The following is a 17,712-nucleotide window of genomic DNA, read 5'->3' as shown; positions in this document are numbered from 1 at the left end:
CGGCGACGGAGTCGTAGATTCGACGATCAACGATCGAGCCGTTGGTTCGGCGATCGCGATCAGTTCGGCAACAGAGTCGTAGATTCGGCGATCGACGATCGAGTCGTTGGATCGACGATCGGACCGCGTTGGTCGAGGCCTTTTGCCTTCAAAGCGGAGACCGTCGCAGATATTCCACTCCTTCGATCTCCGTCGTAGAATCTGCGCACGAGGAGCGGAGAGAGGGGTGTAAGAGTCATACCTGCGATGCGTTGGTCTCGGACTCCGTCATCGGGGTAAGACCCGTCTATCGGTGGGGGGCCTGTTGGGTTCAGCAGGGTCCCGACCCTTCCTCCGCTTCTCCTTCGAGCCCTTGGGCTCGGCCAGGCGCCGGTCGAAGCTCCTTCGTGTGCGCGCATGTACTGTACGTGCGCTCCAGCAATTCAGCGTATGTTCGGGGGAGGGTCTTGTCCAAGGAGTATGTGAACCGGGATGCCCTCAGCCCCCGCTTCATGGCCGAGATGGCCATGTCTTCATTGAGGTCCCGAACCTCAAGCGTGGCCGCGTTGAATCGCGCCACGAAGTGTCGGAGCGTCTCGTTTTCTCCTTGTTTGAGGAAAAAGAGGCTGTCCGAGGTTCATGGCGGTTTCCGGCTGGTGCTGAAGTGGACCACGAAAGAGTGCTCGAGCTGCCCAAAGGAGTGGATACTTCCTGATCGAAGACCGGAATACCAGGCCCTGGCAGCTTTGCGGAGCGTGGCGGGGAAGCCGATGCAAAGAGAGCGTCGGTTGCCCCTTGAATCGTCATGAGAGCCTTGTAGCTGTCCAAGTGGTCGACTGGGTCGGTGGAGCCATCGTAAGGCTCCACGTATGGCATCTTGAACCGACCAGGGATCGGTTCGTCGAGGATAAGTCGGGAGAGAGGCTGGGCGGTTTGGAAGTCGACGTCATTCGAGGACTTTTGTCCGTCCACCTGCAGCTGGGCGAGCCGACGATCGATTTCTTCGAACCTGCGTTCGTAATCGTCGATCCGTCGGTGCTGAGAGACTCCAGGGGTGGAGTCTCCCGATGAGTCCGAGAGAGAGGCGGACGGTGTCCGCGGGCCGCTTCTCCTTCCTCGCCCGCTCCAGCTGGGAGGGAGAGGGCCGTCGAGACCAATGGGTGTCACGCCGCGGCCGCCCCTCTCGGTGGGAGCGCTGTGGCAGGTGCTCCCGAGGGGGCGACGGAGACCGACGCGGGCGTCGGCGGCTGCTCCTGGAGGGCATCGGACGTGCCGCCGGTTGCTCGGCCGGCGAGGGCGGCAATCGGGCCGGTTGTTGCTGAAGGCTTTTGACCGCGTCTGTCAGCACGGTCATCTGCCGCACGATCGCCGCGATCTGTGCCTCCGTGGTCACCGCAGGATGCGGAGAGCTAGGTTCCGCCATGGAAGGCGGAGAAGAGGCCTCTTTCCGACGGGAAGAGCGCCTCGCCGATCCAGTGACCCTCGACCGCTGAGCTCTTGTCTTGGTCATCTTGGATTCCGTGGGGGCTATAATCCCTGGTGCTGTTGATCCGCCCCCTTCCTGGCGCGCCAAATCTGTTGCGGCCAATCCCCTCGTCGTCTGGTCGCCGGGAACGAGCGTCTGCAAAAGAAGTCGCACTGACCGGAGGTGGCTCCGGCGGGGATCCTCCGACGGTCAAGTCAGAGAGGAGACTAGGCAACAATAGACTAGAATTAAAGAACTCAACGAGAGAGGGTGAGAGAGAGAGAGGGAGTAAACCCAAAAGTTTCGAAGGACCTCCTCCAGCACTGTTGCCTTCTCCGTTTTATAGTAGAGCGCGGCATGGCGCCGTCATTAATGGCGCAGACAATGGGAGGAGTTGTCAAATCGTCGGAGGCTGTCAGAGTCGCCGTGGACTGTCAAATCGCCGCGGGTTGTCAGAATCAACCCATGTCCTTGGCAGGACAATGTTCTAGGACGGTCACACAGCACGTCCTTGATAGGATAGCAGCCCATAGTGGTCGTACGGCATTTGGGAGGGCTGGCCGATCATACGTCGGTATTCGGCTGCCGGGACGTCGGGTGATGATCCGGAGGCACCGTCGGCTGGTCTGGTGTCTTGCTTAAGTCGGACGTCGGCTGCCACCCCCGACAGTGAGTCGGTAATATGGGTTCGACCGCTCGGTCGGTCGGGAACAGCATGGGTCGGTTCGGCCGACACACCTTCGGTCGGATATTGTCGGCAGCCGTCTGTCGGGGTCGTCGGTCGGGGTCGTCCGTCGGAGTCGTCCGTCGGGGGTCGTCCGTCGGAGTCGTCCGTCAGAGTCGTCCATCGGGGTCGGTCGGGGTCGTCCGTCGGAGTCGTCCGTCGGGGTCGTCCGTCGGAGTCGTCCGTCGGAGTCGGTCGTCGGTCGGGGTCGTCCGTCGGAGTCGTCGATCGGGGTCGTCCGTCAGAGTCGTCCATCGGTCGTCCGTCGGGGTCGTCCGTTGGAGTCGTCGGTCGGGGTCGTCCGTCGGGGTCGGTCGGGGTCGTCCGTCGGATCGTCCGTCGGAGTCGTCCGTTGGGGTCGTCCGTTGGTATATCCCAACAACTGGAAACAAATGCTATTTTTTTGTTTTCATTTTCCGATTCTTGGATTCATATTTGCGTTGCACGTCCGGCCTCGGTGTTTGATCACGACTCATTTAACAATTTTGTATTTTTTTTAAAAAAAAATTATAAAGCGTACCGATCTTTTTTTTTTTTTTGTTTGTTGTGTATTTCTGTTAATACTGGCTATATGCTAATATTGTTTTGTAGGGAAGGTTATTAACTGGGACCATGATAGGGCTAGCAATAGCTGGAGGAGCTTACGTGAGTACGGCAGATGAAGCGACTTTTTGGTACATATTAATTTCTTAGAATTTATGCATGATGCTCTATTGGTAGCTTGCTGCTTCATTTAGTTTGGCAGTATGTATTATATAGCACTTGAAAACTATTATGGGTATTTATTTACTCGAAACGTCAGAGTGAATAAATAGCCATAATAGTTAGTCGGCACTGAACCAGCTTCTCAGTGATGTGTAGTATATTATGATTAAGAATATAAACAGTTCTATGTTAAAACCTTCATTGACCTCTATTTAACGCTTATCTGTTAGTGAGGCTTGTGAATTATAGGATTGGAACTTGTAGAATTGTGGGTTTCTCTATATTTGTGGTGAAATTCTTACCTTTGTATTTGGCTTTAAGCTCTGCATTTTGTCTCTCCTGCTCCAAGTGTTCATATAGGATTTGTCTCACAAAGTTTGGACACGAACTGTCATTTAATTTCTTTTTCTTTTTTCTTTTTTTGAAAGCTAAACAGGCATTTCAAAAAGCAAACTTACTCACAACCTATCTAGCACTGTTTGATATGCCACATATTTCTTTTTGTGTTTGTGTATGTGTATGTGTAAGAGAGAGAGAAAGAGTGTGCGCGCGTGCACACGTCTAATTGACTGCATAAGTCCTTCACTTAACTAACTGGCTTGACTTTAAATCTTTGTGAATGATTGATTTAAGTCAGCAACTCTATCTTTATATATCCTTTGTTTGAATCAATGCACATGCATATGCACTTGTGTGTATATTTGATGGAGGAACCAAGTTGATGTTGAGTTAGTGACTAATGAGCTCTCTGATATAACCAAAACCATCAAAGCAAGGGTCAAAAACTTGGTGATGGTTTCAGTTCTGTGTAACAACTGAACTAGTTTTAGTTTTGGTAGCTCTAATTTTGTTAGTTTTGCTTGAGTATTATGAAAACAACAAAAGAACATCCATTAAAATAAGGAAGAAAAAAGTCCATAAATAGAATAAGTAGGAAGATGACAACATTTTAAATTTCAATTCTGTTGAATATATTGTTTTGGTGGTTTTGACATAAATATCCTCTTTTGAACTTGTGTTTGGTGTGTACTGTATCATTGTTCTCTTTTGATGGAAACCTAGCATATGTTAATACAAATGTCAATATGGTTTCAACTCTAGGATAGGGAAGACTAAATTAATAATTTGGCTTTCCATCTAAATCTCATTGTAAATCTTTTTAGAACTTCAAAATCTATTTTGAATTGAAAGAAAATGCTTCTTGACACCGAACAAATGAAGAAATGGCAAAACTTTATCATCAATAACCCATGTATACAAGAAAACTTAGCCCTATAAGTTAGTTTCTGTGAAATTCTAAAACTACTTAGCATCAAGCTGAACTAAACTGTTTCACTTTCATTTTGGAATTCCAAACAAAAGGATCATGCATTCAGTCATATCCCAACTGCTAGTTCTCTACCTTGCAACTAAATCAATTCTGTTTTAGAGGTCTTGCCTGGTAACACTACAAGTTTTTTTTTAAAACCTTTGCCATAATGTCCAAACTACTAGTCTTTTCCTATCTTTTATCAGAATTTCCATTTATGTTACCTTAGATATTTTTGTTCATGGTGTTTTAAAGTGGTGTATATTTTCTAGCTGCATATGCAGATGCATTCCCTAACTGCATTTCATATATGCAGTTACTAAATCCAGCAGCAGCCAAGCTGCAGATGGGCCACATAAGTTGCTGGCATAGCGTTATACATGCAAGCACTTGGTCTTATCATTATTCTAGCAGAGAAAAGGCTGATACAAAATCTTCTCACTGTGCTTGCGGTCCTCCAACATAAGCCTGCCTTGCTTAGGTTCCATGGTTAGGAAGTGCTATCAAAAAGAACCTAGATTATGCTGGAAGTTTCCAGATCCATGATTCTCTTGCAAGATATAGATGCTTATGTCTTTCTTGGTGTTCTTTAGATATTGCATGCTCTTAAGAAATGTTCATGCACTACTTTCCTACAGCTGAGGCATTGGAGAGTTATTTGTACATGATAGATGATATATTTACTTTCTGCATGCATGTGTTGCAAAGCTTCTTTTGCTGCAGTTATTGTTCATACCTGAAGTATCTGTGTATATATTAGGTAATTCTCTGTTTATCTGATTTATGATTCTTTACTTCTAATCTTGCAGTGGGTGGTTGTTTAAGGCTACAAAATTTTTGAACCCATTCTTTGCATTGCTAGATCCAGAGGTTGCTCATCGCTTGGCAGTTTCTGCTGCTTCTCATGGTCTTGTTCCTAGGGAAAAAAGACCTGACCCAGCAATACTGGGGTTGGAGGTCTGGGGGAGAAAATTTACAAATCCCATTGGTCTTGCTGCTGGTTTTGATAAAAATGCTGAGGCAGTTGAAGGCTTACTAGGTCTAGGCTTTGGCTTTGTCGAAGTTGGCTCTGTTACCCCTATTCCCCAGGAGGGAAATCCTAAGCCTCGTATCTTCAGATTGCGACAGGAGGGGTAAGCATGTATGTTGCAACTGAGTTTCTTAAAGTATTTATTGACCATTAAACTCATTCCATTAGACAGTTTTATGATATTGAAGTGTGAATATCAAGTATTTGTCGGTATTTGATCTTCGAATTCATATTTATATTCCATTAATCATTGAGGTGCTTAACATTACTGGCAGTGCTATAATTAATCGATGCGGGTTCAATAGCGAAGGTATTGTGGTGGTTGCAAAGCGTCTTGGTGCCCAGCATGGTAAGAGGAAGATGGAAGAAACTTCGAGCTCCTTATCTTCGTCAGGTGATGAAGTAAAGCAGGGAGGAAAGGCAGGTCCTGGCATTTTGGGCGTTAATCTCGGCAAGAACAAGACAAGTGAAGATGCAGCTGCTGACTATGTTCAAGGAGTCCATACTTTATCTCAGTATGCTGACTACTTGGTATCTCATCAAAAATCTGCTTCTAATATCATGATGCAAGGTTAATGACCTTTAGATATGTAGCTATATGCCATTTCCTCTCATGCATAGGATGTCAGAAATTCATCACCAACTGGTTCGTTTGGTTGGTTGTAAGTGCTGGTAAAGTCATCTTTATGGCCAAAATGACCATAAGATGAGTTGCAGCAAATAAGGCTGCAATAAGAATGCTTGAATTGCATGATATATGTGCTTCAATGAGGCAGTTACTGCACCTAAATAACATAGAGTTCCATTGACTTGTTACATCTGCAACCAAACAGCAGATTATAACTGCACTTCTCTTATAATTGTAGCAACATGAAAACCTCGGCTGGCCAGAATACGATGCCAAGGCTTTTGGTTATGCATGTATGGATGTGTTTTTGAAGGAAGTAAAAAATATTGTAGTGAGACATGCCAGAATACTATGTACTTTTTATTTTTTTTATTGGCTGGCCTGCTTTCTGACTGCATTGCATTTAATTCCTATCAATATTCTGCAGTGCCATGAGCAAGGTTTGCAATCTTGGTACTGGACCTTGAACTGGTTGGTGCCCAACTGGTACACCCCATAGTGACTATTGGGTATGGTACATACTTTGGCAACAACACTCAATGTAGAAGGCATAGTTAGTCTTGGTAGGCATGGTATGTTATGGTACGTGTCATACCAGGTGGGGTGGTCCAAGTTTGCAAACCTTGGTCATGAGAGTTTTGGCTGCATGATGCTTATGGCAATGGCTTGGATTGTTGAGGATGTCATTCCACATTTGTACGACTTTTTTGCACTATAAGTTGCCTTCCTTTCTCTTTTGCTTGTGGGGGCTGTTGTCATGTGACTCATGTTATAAGGGGTTCTAGCCTATTGGAGGTTTGAATCTGCTCCCTTTACTTGTGTTACCTGCAGTTTATTTTTGTAGCCTCCTTTGGTCTGCACACCTTCCACAAAACACAAATACTTTCAAGTTCAGTTAAAGTGTCCATTCATGTTCTTAAGCAGATCTGATGAAGTAATATGTATAGTTTATTACTTACCATGTCTGTAAATGGGGAAAAAAATCAAAAGCTGCTTCCAAACTGGTGGCACTTTATACCTGAAATTCGTAGTTGTAGAAATATGGCATTAGAATTTCCTGTGTTATTTCATCTTTGCTGGCACTACTCCAGTGCTGCTTTTATATCTAATAGTCTTTTGAAAAAGGAGCAATACGCTATCATGTTCTGCGCTCTTACATTCCATTAGTTGAATGAGCCTTATCATCTCTTTCAATGGTAGAGTACGACTGGAGCATTAATTCATGCCCATGTAAAGTTTGAGTTGGTGCCCGGGTGGGAGTCAAGTAAGCTCATCAACAAACTGTGCTCCTGATTTGACCTAACATTACATCATAATATTGGTGCTAGCTATAAATGTTGAAATGTTATATACTGCATTTGCTTTGTTCTCTTAGGTAAAAGAATGATTTCAATGACCATTTATATTTGATTCATAAGGTAAAGCTAACCTCATATTTATAGGAAAAAGCGACACGGCAGTCACTGAACGACACAAACCATATTATTAGGCATAAGCTGTTCTTGAGTGAAAATTTTCAGTTATTTTGCATTTCTATCTTGTATAAGTTACCAGTTAAATATTCCATATTGTTTTGAGTAATCTGCTTATGACATCTGACTCGTTATGGAATATGATATCTAATTTTCAAACTAGTTTTTTCAATTATGCTTTGAATATCAAGGATGGATTTTATTGTATTTCAAATCATATCATGTTTCAGGTCATAAATGTCTCTTCACCAAACACTCCTGGGCTTCGCAAACTTCAGGGGAGAAAACAACTGAAAGATCTTGTTAAAAAGGTTTATAACTTGGAGTTTTTTAAATGGCTGTTCTCCTCCCTGTTACTATTTTATTTCAGTGTGATAGTTTAGTGTACTTCAGATGCCGGGCAATTGATTCTTTTGACTTCTGCGATTGACACATAGGTGCAAGCTGCTCGTGATGAAATGCAATGGGCAGAGGAGGGTCCACCACCGTTGCTAGTGAAAATTGCACCTGACTTGTCTAAACAGGACCTTGATGATATTGCAGCGGTATATACTCAGATTATTTTTTTTTCCATCTCTTATACTTTCCTACGATCTCATAATCTTCTTTGATGCTTTTCTAGGTTGCTCTCGCTCTCCGCTTGGATGGGTTGGTAGGTTTCCCCGCTATGTTATCTTTGAGCCTTTGCTTTGCTACTTCGAGTTAATGCTTCTCAATAAATCTTTTTGTCCTCATATGTGCAGGCATTTTACTTTTTGGGTGGGTTGTTGTTTTGGGTGGGGGAGGATTAATTGCAGTGTTTTGCACAAGGATTGAAGTCCTGATATTGTTATCCATCCTGCTTTAGTCCCAGGTTGGTATGGCATCGGGACAGACTGAAACGACCATGAACAGCAAGAATGAAGAAACAAAAATAATTTAAAAATTGTCCCAGGGCACTAGGCCATCCAAAGTGTCAGGATGCAACTGTGCTGGTCCTTCCCAGCTGGTGCCAACCAGGGTGGTTAGGTAATCCTGGTCAATTAGAAAACCGGTGTCCCAGGTGCCATTCTCTCATCAGAATGGTATGATACTGGCAAGATGTAGCAGGTTGCATCATGACCCAAATATCTTATGAGCGAAACGTTTTTGAAACTCAGATAATGGATTTCAAGGAAGCACTCTTTTCATAGTTGTTGAACTTTTCAAATGATTTTGAGAATGCAAGGAACTTTGCTTAAATAGAAGGTGAAAAGTTGCTAGTCATGCACCCTAAGCTCTAAATGCAACTTTTGCTGTTCATTGCTCTTGCATGGTTCAAGGAATATGAGTGGATTTATGAAGGTTTACCCCTAGATTTGAACCTTAGCCATCATGTATAATGGAATCCATGCGTATCTGGTCACCTTAAACATGTATGTGGTTACTGACCTCATGTATCTTGTTATTCCCTTGTCATTTTATACAGCTTTGGAAATTTTGTACATTCCCATAGTTATGCAAACAATAAATGTCATACATGTATGGGAATCAAAATTATCACAAATTTAAATTATGCCAATCCTTTGTTTATCCTGAAACTAGCCATTCCTATGTTTTGCTATTCTGGATAAATGTAATGGCTGCATTTGAATTTTTTATGCGTCATGGTAAACAATGCTTCCTCAGATCATATCAAATACAACTGTTTCAAGACCAGATCCTGTAAGTAGACACCCATTAGCTGGAGAATCTGGTGGCTTAAGCGGGAAGCCTCTCTTTGATCTGTCCACCAACATTCTCAAGGAGATGTATATTCTTACTCGGGTATTAATCTTCATTGCTTTTTACTGAACTGCATATAAATCTTTGGTCCTGCACTCCCTTTTGTTTTCTTCAAACAACATCCTTTCATGTTCGTGATTTTTTTTCCTGTTCTCTAGAATGATGTTTCCCACCCCCTGATCATTGCTTATTTTTTTTGTTCACAATAATTTGTTATTGTAATTTGACTTTGGAGTACTTACATTTGCAGGGAAAAATTCCGCTTATAGGCTGTGGTGGTGTTAGCAGGTATTAGAACATTATAGTTAGTACTGATGTTGCTGGATGCTTGTTAGACAGAAATGCATTAACTAATTAAATGTTACTGAATACAGTGGTGAAGATGCATATAAAAAGATTCGAGCTGGAGCAACACTTGTTCAGCTTTACACAGCCTTTGCCTATGGTGGACCAGCACTCATTCCCCAGATAAAGGTATCCATTGGAACAATTTTATTTTGTGACATTTTGAAGTAATGCTTTTAGTGTACGCAAAAAGGCCGTAAAAGCTCAATCTGATCTTTTCTTAACCATAGTAATGATCATTTCATGAATGGTCAGAATAGATTGTTCTTTTTCTTAAATATTTGTACTTTTAAGGGAATATAAATAAGCTACTTCCAATGTTCAAGAAATAATCCTCTATAATGTGCTTCCTTGTATACATAATTGCTTTCTGACTTCATTCCTCTGCATCTGCTGCATAATCTTACTAATATGTATCCTCTTATTCTGCTTCAGCCATTCTCCTGTGAAGATCAAGTGTTAAATAACCATCAATATCGACTCTAGCTATTTTCCTTGTAAAATTTATTTGCATGTGTTGTTCTTGCACAATCTGAAGACTTATTTTCTTGTAGATTGATAGTGGTCAGAATGTTTATAATGTTCTAAACCTGGGTAGCGCCTTCTAACTTTTTGAAAGTTGAAATTGGGATGTTACAGCTCTTAAAATTTGCTTCTGTTAACTACTTCAATTGGTAGATGTTCAATTCTAGCAAGTGCTTTGCCCACTTTGTTAATTATGTGGGGGTCTCACCTGTTTGCATTAATTTGAGGAGTGCAATCTAAGATGCTGATAATGCCAACTTGTTTCTTTATGGAAAGGATGACCATCTGTTAATTATGTTCACAAATGTGATGCTAATTGAGTGCAGAAATTATATATATTATAGATCATAGGCCTTTGAGTTTGTTGTATTTTCAATAATAATATCAGAGCTCAACTAGATTATGGTTTCAATATCAGAAATATCTGATACATATGGATATGCAAAACACTTCTGCAGGCAAAATATTTTGGGTTCATTTTACTACTAAAAACTTTGTTATGATATGATGAAAAGCTGTCCTCAAGTAGAATCTCTCCAAATGATATGTTAGAGACCACTTTGAAGCAAACCAGTAGCAATGTCCAGATCGGGAGAATTACTTTGAGTTTTAAATTTCTAAGTAAATGGAATTTGAGTTTTAAATTTCTAAGTAAATGGAATTGCTCAAACTTTTAAAGGTAATTTGTATGTATTTTTCTCTTTTTTTTTCCTCTCTCTCTCTCTCTCTCTTTTTTTTTGAGGCAAGGAATTTAATTAAAATATTAGTAGCTAAAAAAAATCCCATGCCAGACTCCGATAAACTTATTTACGTGAACTTGAAATAGTGGCCTCATGATAATCTGGATCGACCGATATGGTATGACACAAATCAACTTGGTCCTAAACGGTCTCATATCAAAAAATATAGAGCATAATACTTGTCATATGCAAGATCTGTCCATACTGGTGACTTGTTTTAGGGGATCTTTGATTCGTCAAGTTGACTACTTTTCAATCCTGTAAAAGTTAATACCCTGCAAAGTTGAGTCCTAGATTTTATTTTATTTTATTCTATTCTATTTTTGAGATATGGTGGAACTGCACCATCCAGATTCGGAATCCGAGCCTCTCCCAGTGATAGAACTAGTAGATTAAAGTCCTGCTAGCAGTACTTTTTATATGCTAGCATGAAAGGAAACTCTAAAAATTGAATTTATTTATTTATTTATCTATTTTTGCTTCAGTTCAATTGTCTTGCTTCTTGTCCGGGTCTGCTATATCTTAGTGGTCTAGACTGGACTTTCATTTAACCTGAGCTAATGTTGTCTTTTCATGTTAAATGTATCAAACTGGGAAGTCTGGATATATTAGGTGTTCAATCTTCATTCAAGATATGCTTTTGTGTTAATTTTATGATATTTAAGAAGCTATTGAATATTTACAAAACAAGATGCTGATACTTTTTTTCCCCTTTTTCTCAAGTCTGAGCTAGCAGAGTGCTTAGAGAGGGATGGTTTTAAATCTGTCCAGGAAGCAGTAGGTGCGGATTGCAGATGAAACTTCCATAATTCCCAGGAGGCGCTGGATGGCTCTAAAATGCTTTGTGCCGATGGCAAGTTGCTTTTCAGTCATTTGATTTCCTTGAGCAAGTTGGACCAGCTCATCTATGAAAATATACCAATTTACCCCACATGAGAATTCAAAAGGTGCGGCTAGTTTTCTCTTAACATTGAGCGGATTTCATCATGGGATTTTAAATTATATGCAACTTTTGCTGCCTTTGTCTGCCCTCTCATCTTTATATTGGCTACGAAGTTTCGGTTGATACAGGTGGCTTCCTGAGGTATTCTAGAAACCGAGAAGTGATTTGACATTTTAGGATTTTTTTGTTACTCAAAAATATATAAATTCAAGCGGTTTTTGGAGATGGACTTTTTCAATTTCTCAAAATAAAAATCCTGTTAGCTTCCTTCTTCTCTTTCATTTTGCTGTTGGTTGTTGGAAAAGGATGGACATTATTTTACCCCTTACCTTTTTGTAAGCTGTGTTGTAAGCCTTTCAGATTTTACAATTTTATTTATCCTTGGTGCTCCATTGACTGTGGTGTTCACTTGTTGGTGTGATACATCATTTCAATGCTAAAGTAATAACAAGGCCAAATTTTTATGTTTAATCTACCAGTAATGTGCTATCTATTGTTCAACTTGGAGAAAGATTTTTAGTGAAATTGCATTGAGAAAAGAAGAAATTTCTACTATACTATATAATCAGTTCTTTTATGCTCAACTAACCCTGCTGATCTGGAAAAGTGGGGTTTAATCAGCATAACGTTGACCAAAGACTAAAGTATTACCTTCCTCTTTGATCTACGCTCATGAGGTTTAAAGCCGTGATCATCTCAGACAGGAACTTGCCAATGCTGTTTTTAGAAAAGATTTAAGAAATATTTAGTACTATGAGAATATAATCATCTACTTCAGGTCAGGAACCTGTAAATCATTCTGAAGAATTGGCACCAGGCCCCATGGCTGGTGTACTTATGATGGATCAGATAGTGGGTCGTTTGTCTTGATAACACTCAAATAGAATGAGCTATTTTGAAATCCATATATTATTTTCAGTAGATTGTCGCATGTAAGAATTCTGACTAGAGATACTGGCCATAAAAGTGCCTGTATTTCTATGGAAGTTTTGAATCCTGTATCCTTTTTGGCATAAACTATTATATATTTCTATGTGAGAAATTGGTCAAAATACGTCATTGAGTCCACCTCCAAAACCTTCAGTCTTCACCTTAGTGCAGTCGGTTGTATAACCTTTTCAGTATCTGTTATCATAGAAAAGCAAGCAGTGTGTGATGCAGCATGCATGTGCATCATGTTGAGAACTTACATGCAGTTGTAAGAAGTATGCGCTCATTTCTTGAGTTCTATTTTAACCCTCTGGAGAACCAACTACACAGATTGGGGCTGTGTAGTGTCCAGCCTATACATTCTCTACCTGACCTTGTAGGGTGAATGAATCATAGACCTTCTCAGGACAATATAGCTTATGCCTTGTCAAATATTGATGCTATATTGATATTAGAAACTAAAAACTGTTCCAGTATATCAGGCATGGTCACACGTATCATTTGCCAAGAAACCATCAATGCATCCAAAGAAAGTACTTGATTTGGAGAGCTCTTCTTCATTTGATCACAAACACCTTATCGTTCTGATCATTATCATTTTGTGAAATACCATATAGACTTTACGTCTATTCATCTTGATTTCTACAATATTTTCCTATATGAACGTTCATATTTTACCCTGAGTATTAAGAAACCATTCTGAAGTTATAAAATCTTTGATAAAAATTAGAGGAATGTATCAGCTTCAGGCACCTCTTCCCTTCATCTTGCAGATGTTCTTCTTGATTATATGCTCTCCAAATCTCCCCTAAATTTATAGTTAAGTTACAGTTCATGCAATCAAAATTTTCAAGTTAGGATGTTCAATGGTCATACACCTCAGGCCATATTTTCTCTCCTATATTGCATGAAAGAATCTCTGTCTAGCCCTACTTACCATACGCCTAGATATAGATTAATTATTCTTGGTACCCACACAAGGCTGGTCTTGGAGCAAAGATTCTATATAGGTGTTTCTTGATAGTTTAATGTATGGACCCATATATAGTTACGGTAACTTTGAAATAATAGATGTCTGTGCGGATAGCCTTACCAAATTGAGGTGGTTGAGTTGTGCATGCATCAATCTTTATACACCTGCATGTCTATGTGTCTGAATGACTTACAAGTGTTTGTAATTCCCATTTCTCACTAGAACTGTTGCTGTTAGAGGTAGGAAGCTCAATGCAGTATGGTATTTAAGTCTTTGGGAGATGGGTTTGTTGTGGAACTGGAGATGATAGGCAGCTGAATGTGGTCCATCCTAATGTTATTCAAGCGAAGATCTTATTGGAGGTAATATCTTTGCTTGGATCTTTCAGTCACACTGTTTATTTTCTTCATGTTATAGACAAAATCTCAAACTTGATATGAGGCTACAGGAGTCGGTGATAGACATACCTACAACAAGCTCTGAGACAATATTCTTTCGTACTGTTTGTTGTCACCAGCTATTTAAATATTGGACGACAATCTTCTTATTATAATGCTAACATCATGCATCTCTCCACCTAAAGATTCTTGTAGGCATCGAAGTTATGTAATGCTTGCTCTCTTTATAAGGTTTTGATGGTTTTCTTGTTGTATGCCATTGTCCATTTTTGGTTGGGGTATGCTATTGTTCACTAGCTGTGCCTTGGCAAGATAAAATAAGATCAGGATCAAGTAGCAAGTTTTCAAGTTTCATAAGGTTTTAACATATTCTTTAGTTCTGCTGGTGGGTTATGCAATATAATATTGTGGGTTGTCTCTGCATGGTTTTTGTTGCTGACTGGGACAATCGTAGGCTTAATCATTCCTTTGAAACGTTGTGCGAAATTTTGCATTGATAATTCTTCAATGAATAATGAACCCAGCTTTGATTCTTCCCTGACTAACACCTTTTTTCTTCTCAGTCCCTATCTCATACTCTTATGTAAAGATTGGCATTATACAATGCAAAAGTGCCCTGCCATCTAATATCTAATAAGTTTAACCAAATTGTAACAGTTAGGAAGAGTCATCAGCCACTGTGGTATCTTATGCCGTTGAAGAAGACAGAATGCTCTCTCTCTCTCTTGTCTCTATGCATTTGCTTATGTAATGATAGATTCTCCTAACAAGTAACAACCTTTTACACAAGTTGTTTGGTTGTTTGGTGAATAACCTAAACGACATTATTCACTAAAGTTGGTGGTGTTTTAAGGGGGCCCTTTGTCCATATTTGCCGTGGTATTGTAACATGGGCATTTGAACAAGATTGAACCCTTTCCACGTGTGCGCATAAGGTCTCATACCACCTTATCCACAAGAGGCTAAACAACAAGTGCTTAGAGTAATTAGCATTCTAGTGCGGTTAGTGCTTGTCGGTGGTACGGTTGGGATGGGAGACTCCTTCCCATCCCAACCCTTGAGTAATTAGAAGGCAACAGGTGGGATGGAGGTTTGTATCATCACGAGTCATCATTAGAAGTCTCTGCTATTTTTTTTTTTTTTTTTAGAGTATCTGTCCGTGATTTTTACTATTTGATGCACAATGTGTTACGCCGAAAGGATTGGATTTTATGGTGGTTGAAAGCAACATAAAGGTAAAAATGTAATGGGAGTCCCTGGCTTTTTCATTGCATTCATGGTGGAAAGCTAAGCCGAGATTATAGAGTTCGTGTTGGGATGATAAAAGCTGTGGACTTTGAGGAGAGGTTCATGGCTATACCTGCCTCTTTTAGTTTAGTGGTTCATCAGATTACTTATTTAATCACCATGCTGCTAAGTGGCTTCTGGATGTTTTCCAACTCCACTCGTTCCCATTCAATATTATAAAATAAATAAATAACTTTTTTTTTAAAAAAAAATCCTTTCGTTCCCTTTGGTCCTCAAGGGAACGTCTTCTCTCTTCCCTACCTCCCCTAACCTCGCAAGGACCTTAATTAGTATTGGAAATGCTTGTTATGTCATTAAAAGTATTGTCAACTGTAAAATTATGATATGCTTTAAGATATCAGCCGGTATGTCATCAAAAAATGTGTTGTTGCTTATGAAATATTTGAAAACAATGCAAACAATGCCTATAACGGTCCACAACCTCGCTTCTGTACCAGTGGCTGAAATCATAATATATAAATGATAAATATTTTATGCACCATGGGCAGTGCAGCTCCACATGCACTGCTCGTGGTGATTGGCTCTCTCACAAAGTCAGTAAAAAAATTTTTTTTTTATACTGCATTCGGCTCCGCATATGAGTTAATCATCGTGGATGATATAAAGTATTTCTCTATATAAATACGACAGTCTCCAGATACAAAAATAATACAGGCATGTAATAAAATCTAAGCCAGAAGAACTCATAATGAATGCGACTAAACATAGAAAAGATAAAAATTCAGATAAATATCATGGATATTGAAGAAGAATGTGCACCTATATGTGCCATATCACATTAAAGTCGGTTGCTTTGTTTGTCTAGGCTTACCATGTCACGGCACTTCACTCTAAAAAAATTTTTAATGAAAATATCTAAATCATTAAAATGTTTTTAAGGTTTTCAATAGTAGATATATGTGTGCACATGAAGAGAGAGATGAACGGCCGTAATGCCAAGATTGAAAATTTTTGCTTTACAATATGCAATCATACTTTTGATTGCTTTAGCACCATACTTTCTTGATTAAAGTGGTTACTAGAATCGATGCGTTAGTAGTGAAGATAGTCAAGATGCCCAATGATTGTATTTATAATTTGTTAGCATGTGAAAGTGCCAACCAGTAGAATTGGTAAAGTCATTACAAGGTTGGTACGAAGAACGTAGAGTCTCACCTTCACCTTGATTCTTTCAAGACTTCTCCTATTATAATTCTTTAAAAAAATAAAAATAAAATAAAACTGTGAGCATGCACCCTTTCCTTGTCTAGGTAATGCTAATTTGGATCAGGGAAGAGCCAAGAGAACTAAACAAAGCAGCACAACATGCCCACTATAAGATGGCATTGGGGCCACAAAAAAAAAAATGAGAGGCTGGCAATGCCAAGCGTGCCATTAATTGAAGCCTCCATGGCTTCCATTGCCTTCTTGTTAATAATTCATATACCAACCTTGTAACCCAAGGCAGAGCGGCACAAATGACATGCCAACGTGCAAGAGGCGCATGGTCTCGCGAGTTCTGACCCTACCCAGGTCTCTTTTCTTTGGTAAAGAGAGGAAAAGAGCCACCGGCCTCCATAAAAGAGCCCGGAGGCTCCTCCCACTTTTATTTTATAGTGGCTGGGGGCGCCGCGCCCGACCCCGGTGCTGTGGCCAAATACAATAGCATGAGGATATAATGCGATCTTTGCTTTAATAAATTATGAGCACAGACATATGGTTGGTTAAGGAATAAAGGAGAGGGAACTCCAATTCATTCATTAAGTTTGTGTTTGAACCGTGGGTTCTCCCAGCACATTTGGGATCATGTAAGGAAAAGCATATTGGTTGCCGTCATTTGCTTTTTCTAAATGGTGTACTCATTAAGCAAGAGTCTTTAAGTTATTGGTTACTACAAAATATATAGCATTTCAGTGTGGATGGGAGGCTTGAGGTAACTAATTGTTGCGGCCAATCTCCTCGTCGCCTGATCATCGGGAATGAGCGCCTGCAAAAAAAGTCCGCACTGACCGGAGGTGACTCCGACAGAGATCCTCCAACGGTCGAGTCAGAGAGGAGACTAGACAACAGTAGAAAAGAATCAAGGAGCTCAACGAGAGAGAGAGAGATAGAGAGGACTAGGGCTTCGAAAGAACCTCTCCCCAGCACTGTTGCCATCCCCGTTTTATAGTAGGACGCGGTGTGGCGCTGTCATTAATGGCGCAGATAATTGGAGGAGTTGTCAAATCGCCGGAGGCTGTCAGAATCGCCGCGGACTGTCAAGTCGTCGTGGGTCTGTTACATCGCTAGGATTAATCTATGTTCTTGGCAGGACAATATCCCAGGGCGACTATGCCGCATGCTTTTGTCAGGACGGCGGCCCTCAGTAGTCGTACGGCGTTTGAGGGAGCCGACCGACCATACGTCGGTATTGGATTGTGGGATGTCGGGTGAAAATCTAGGGGCCCTACGACGGTCAGTCGGGCGCGTTACGGGAGTCGAACATCGAGCTCCGTGGTTCGGTCAGTCGGCAATGA

The 17,712-nt window shown here is 40.9% G+C and overlaps 1 protein-coding gene across 3 annotated transcripts; it reads left to right on the top strand.

Annotated features, from left to right (window-relative positions):
- Positions 1–2,759: 2,759 nt before the first annotated feature.
- LOC105058967 (dihydroorotate dehydrogenase (quinone), mitochondrial) lies at positions 2,760–12,079 on the top strand (the record flags this gene model as incomplete). Of its 3 annotated transcripts, XR_012137429.1 has the most annotated exon segments (11): positions 2,760–2,842; positions 4,992–5,315; positions 5,488–5,743; positions 7,543–7,623; positions 7,750–7,857; positions 7,935–7,964; positions 8,960–9,097; positions 9,306–9,343; positions 9,430–9,529; positions 11,389–11,612; positions 11,737–12,079. XR_012137429.1 is itself a non-coding variant. In XM_073249927.1 (10 exon segments), coding segments are annotated over 10 exon segments (1,185 nt in total), but the record flags the coding sequence as incomplete, so codon positions are not given.
- Positions 12,080–17,712: the final 5,633 nt, after the last annotated feature.

Source organism: Elaeis guineensis, chromosome 16 (genome assembly GCF_000442705.2).
Source record: "Elaeis guineensis isolate ETL-2024a chromosome 16, EG11, whole genome shotgun sequence".
NCBI lineage: Eukaryota > Viridiplantae > Streptophyta > Magnoliopsida > Arecales > Arecaceae > Elaeis > Elaeis guineensis.
This window is presented reverse-complemented; position numbering and strand designations above follow the sequence as displayed.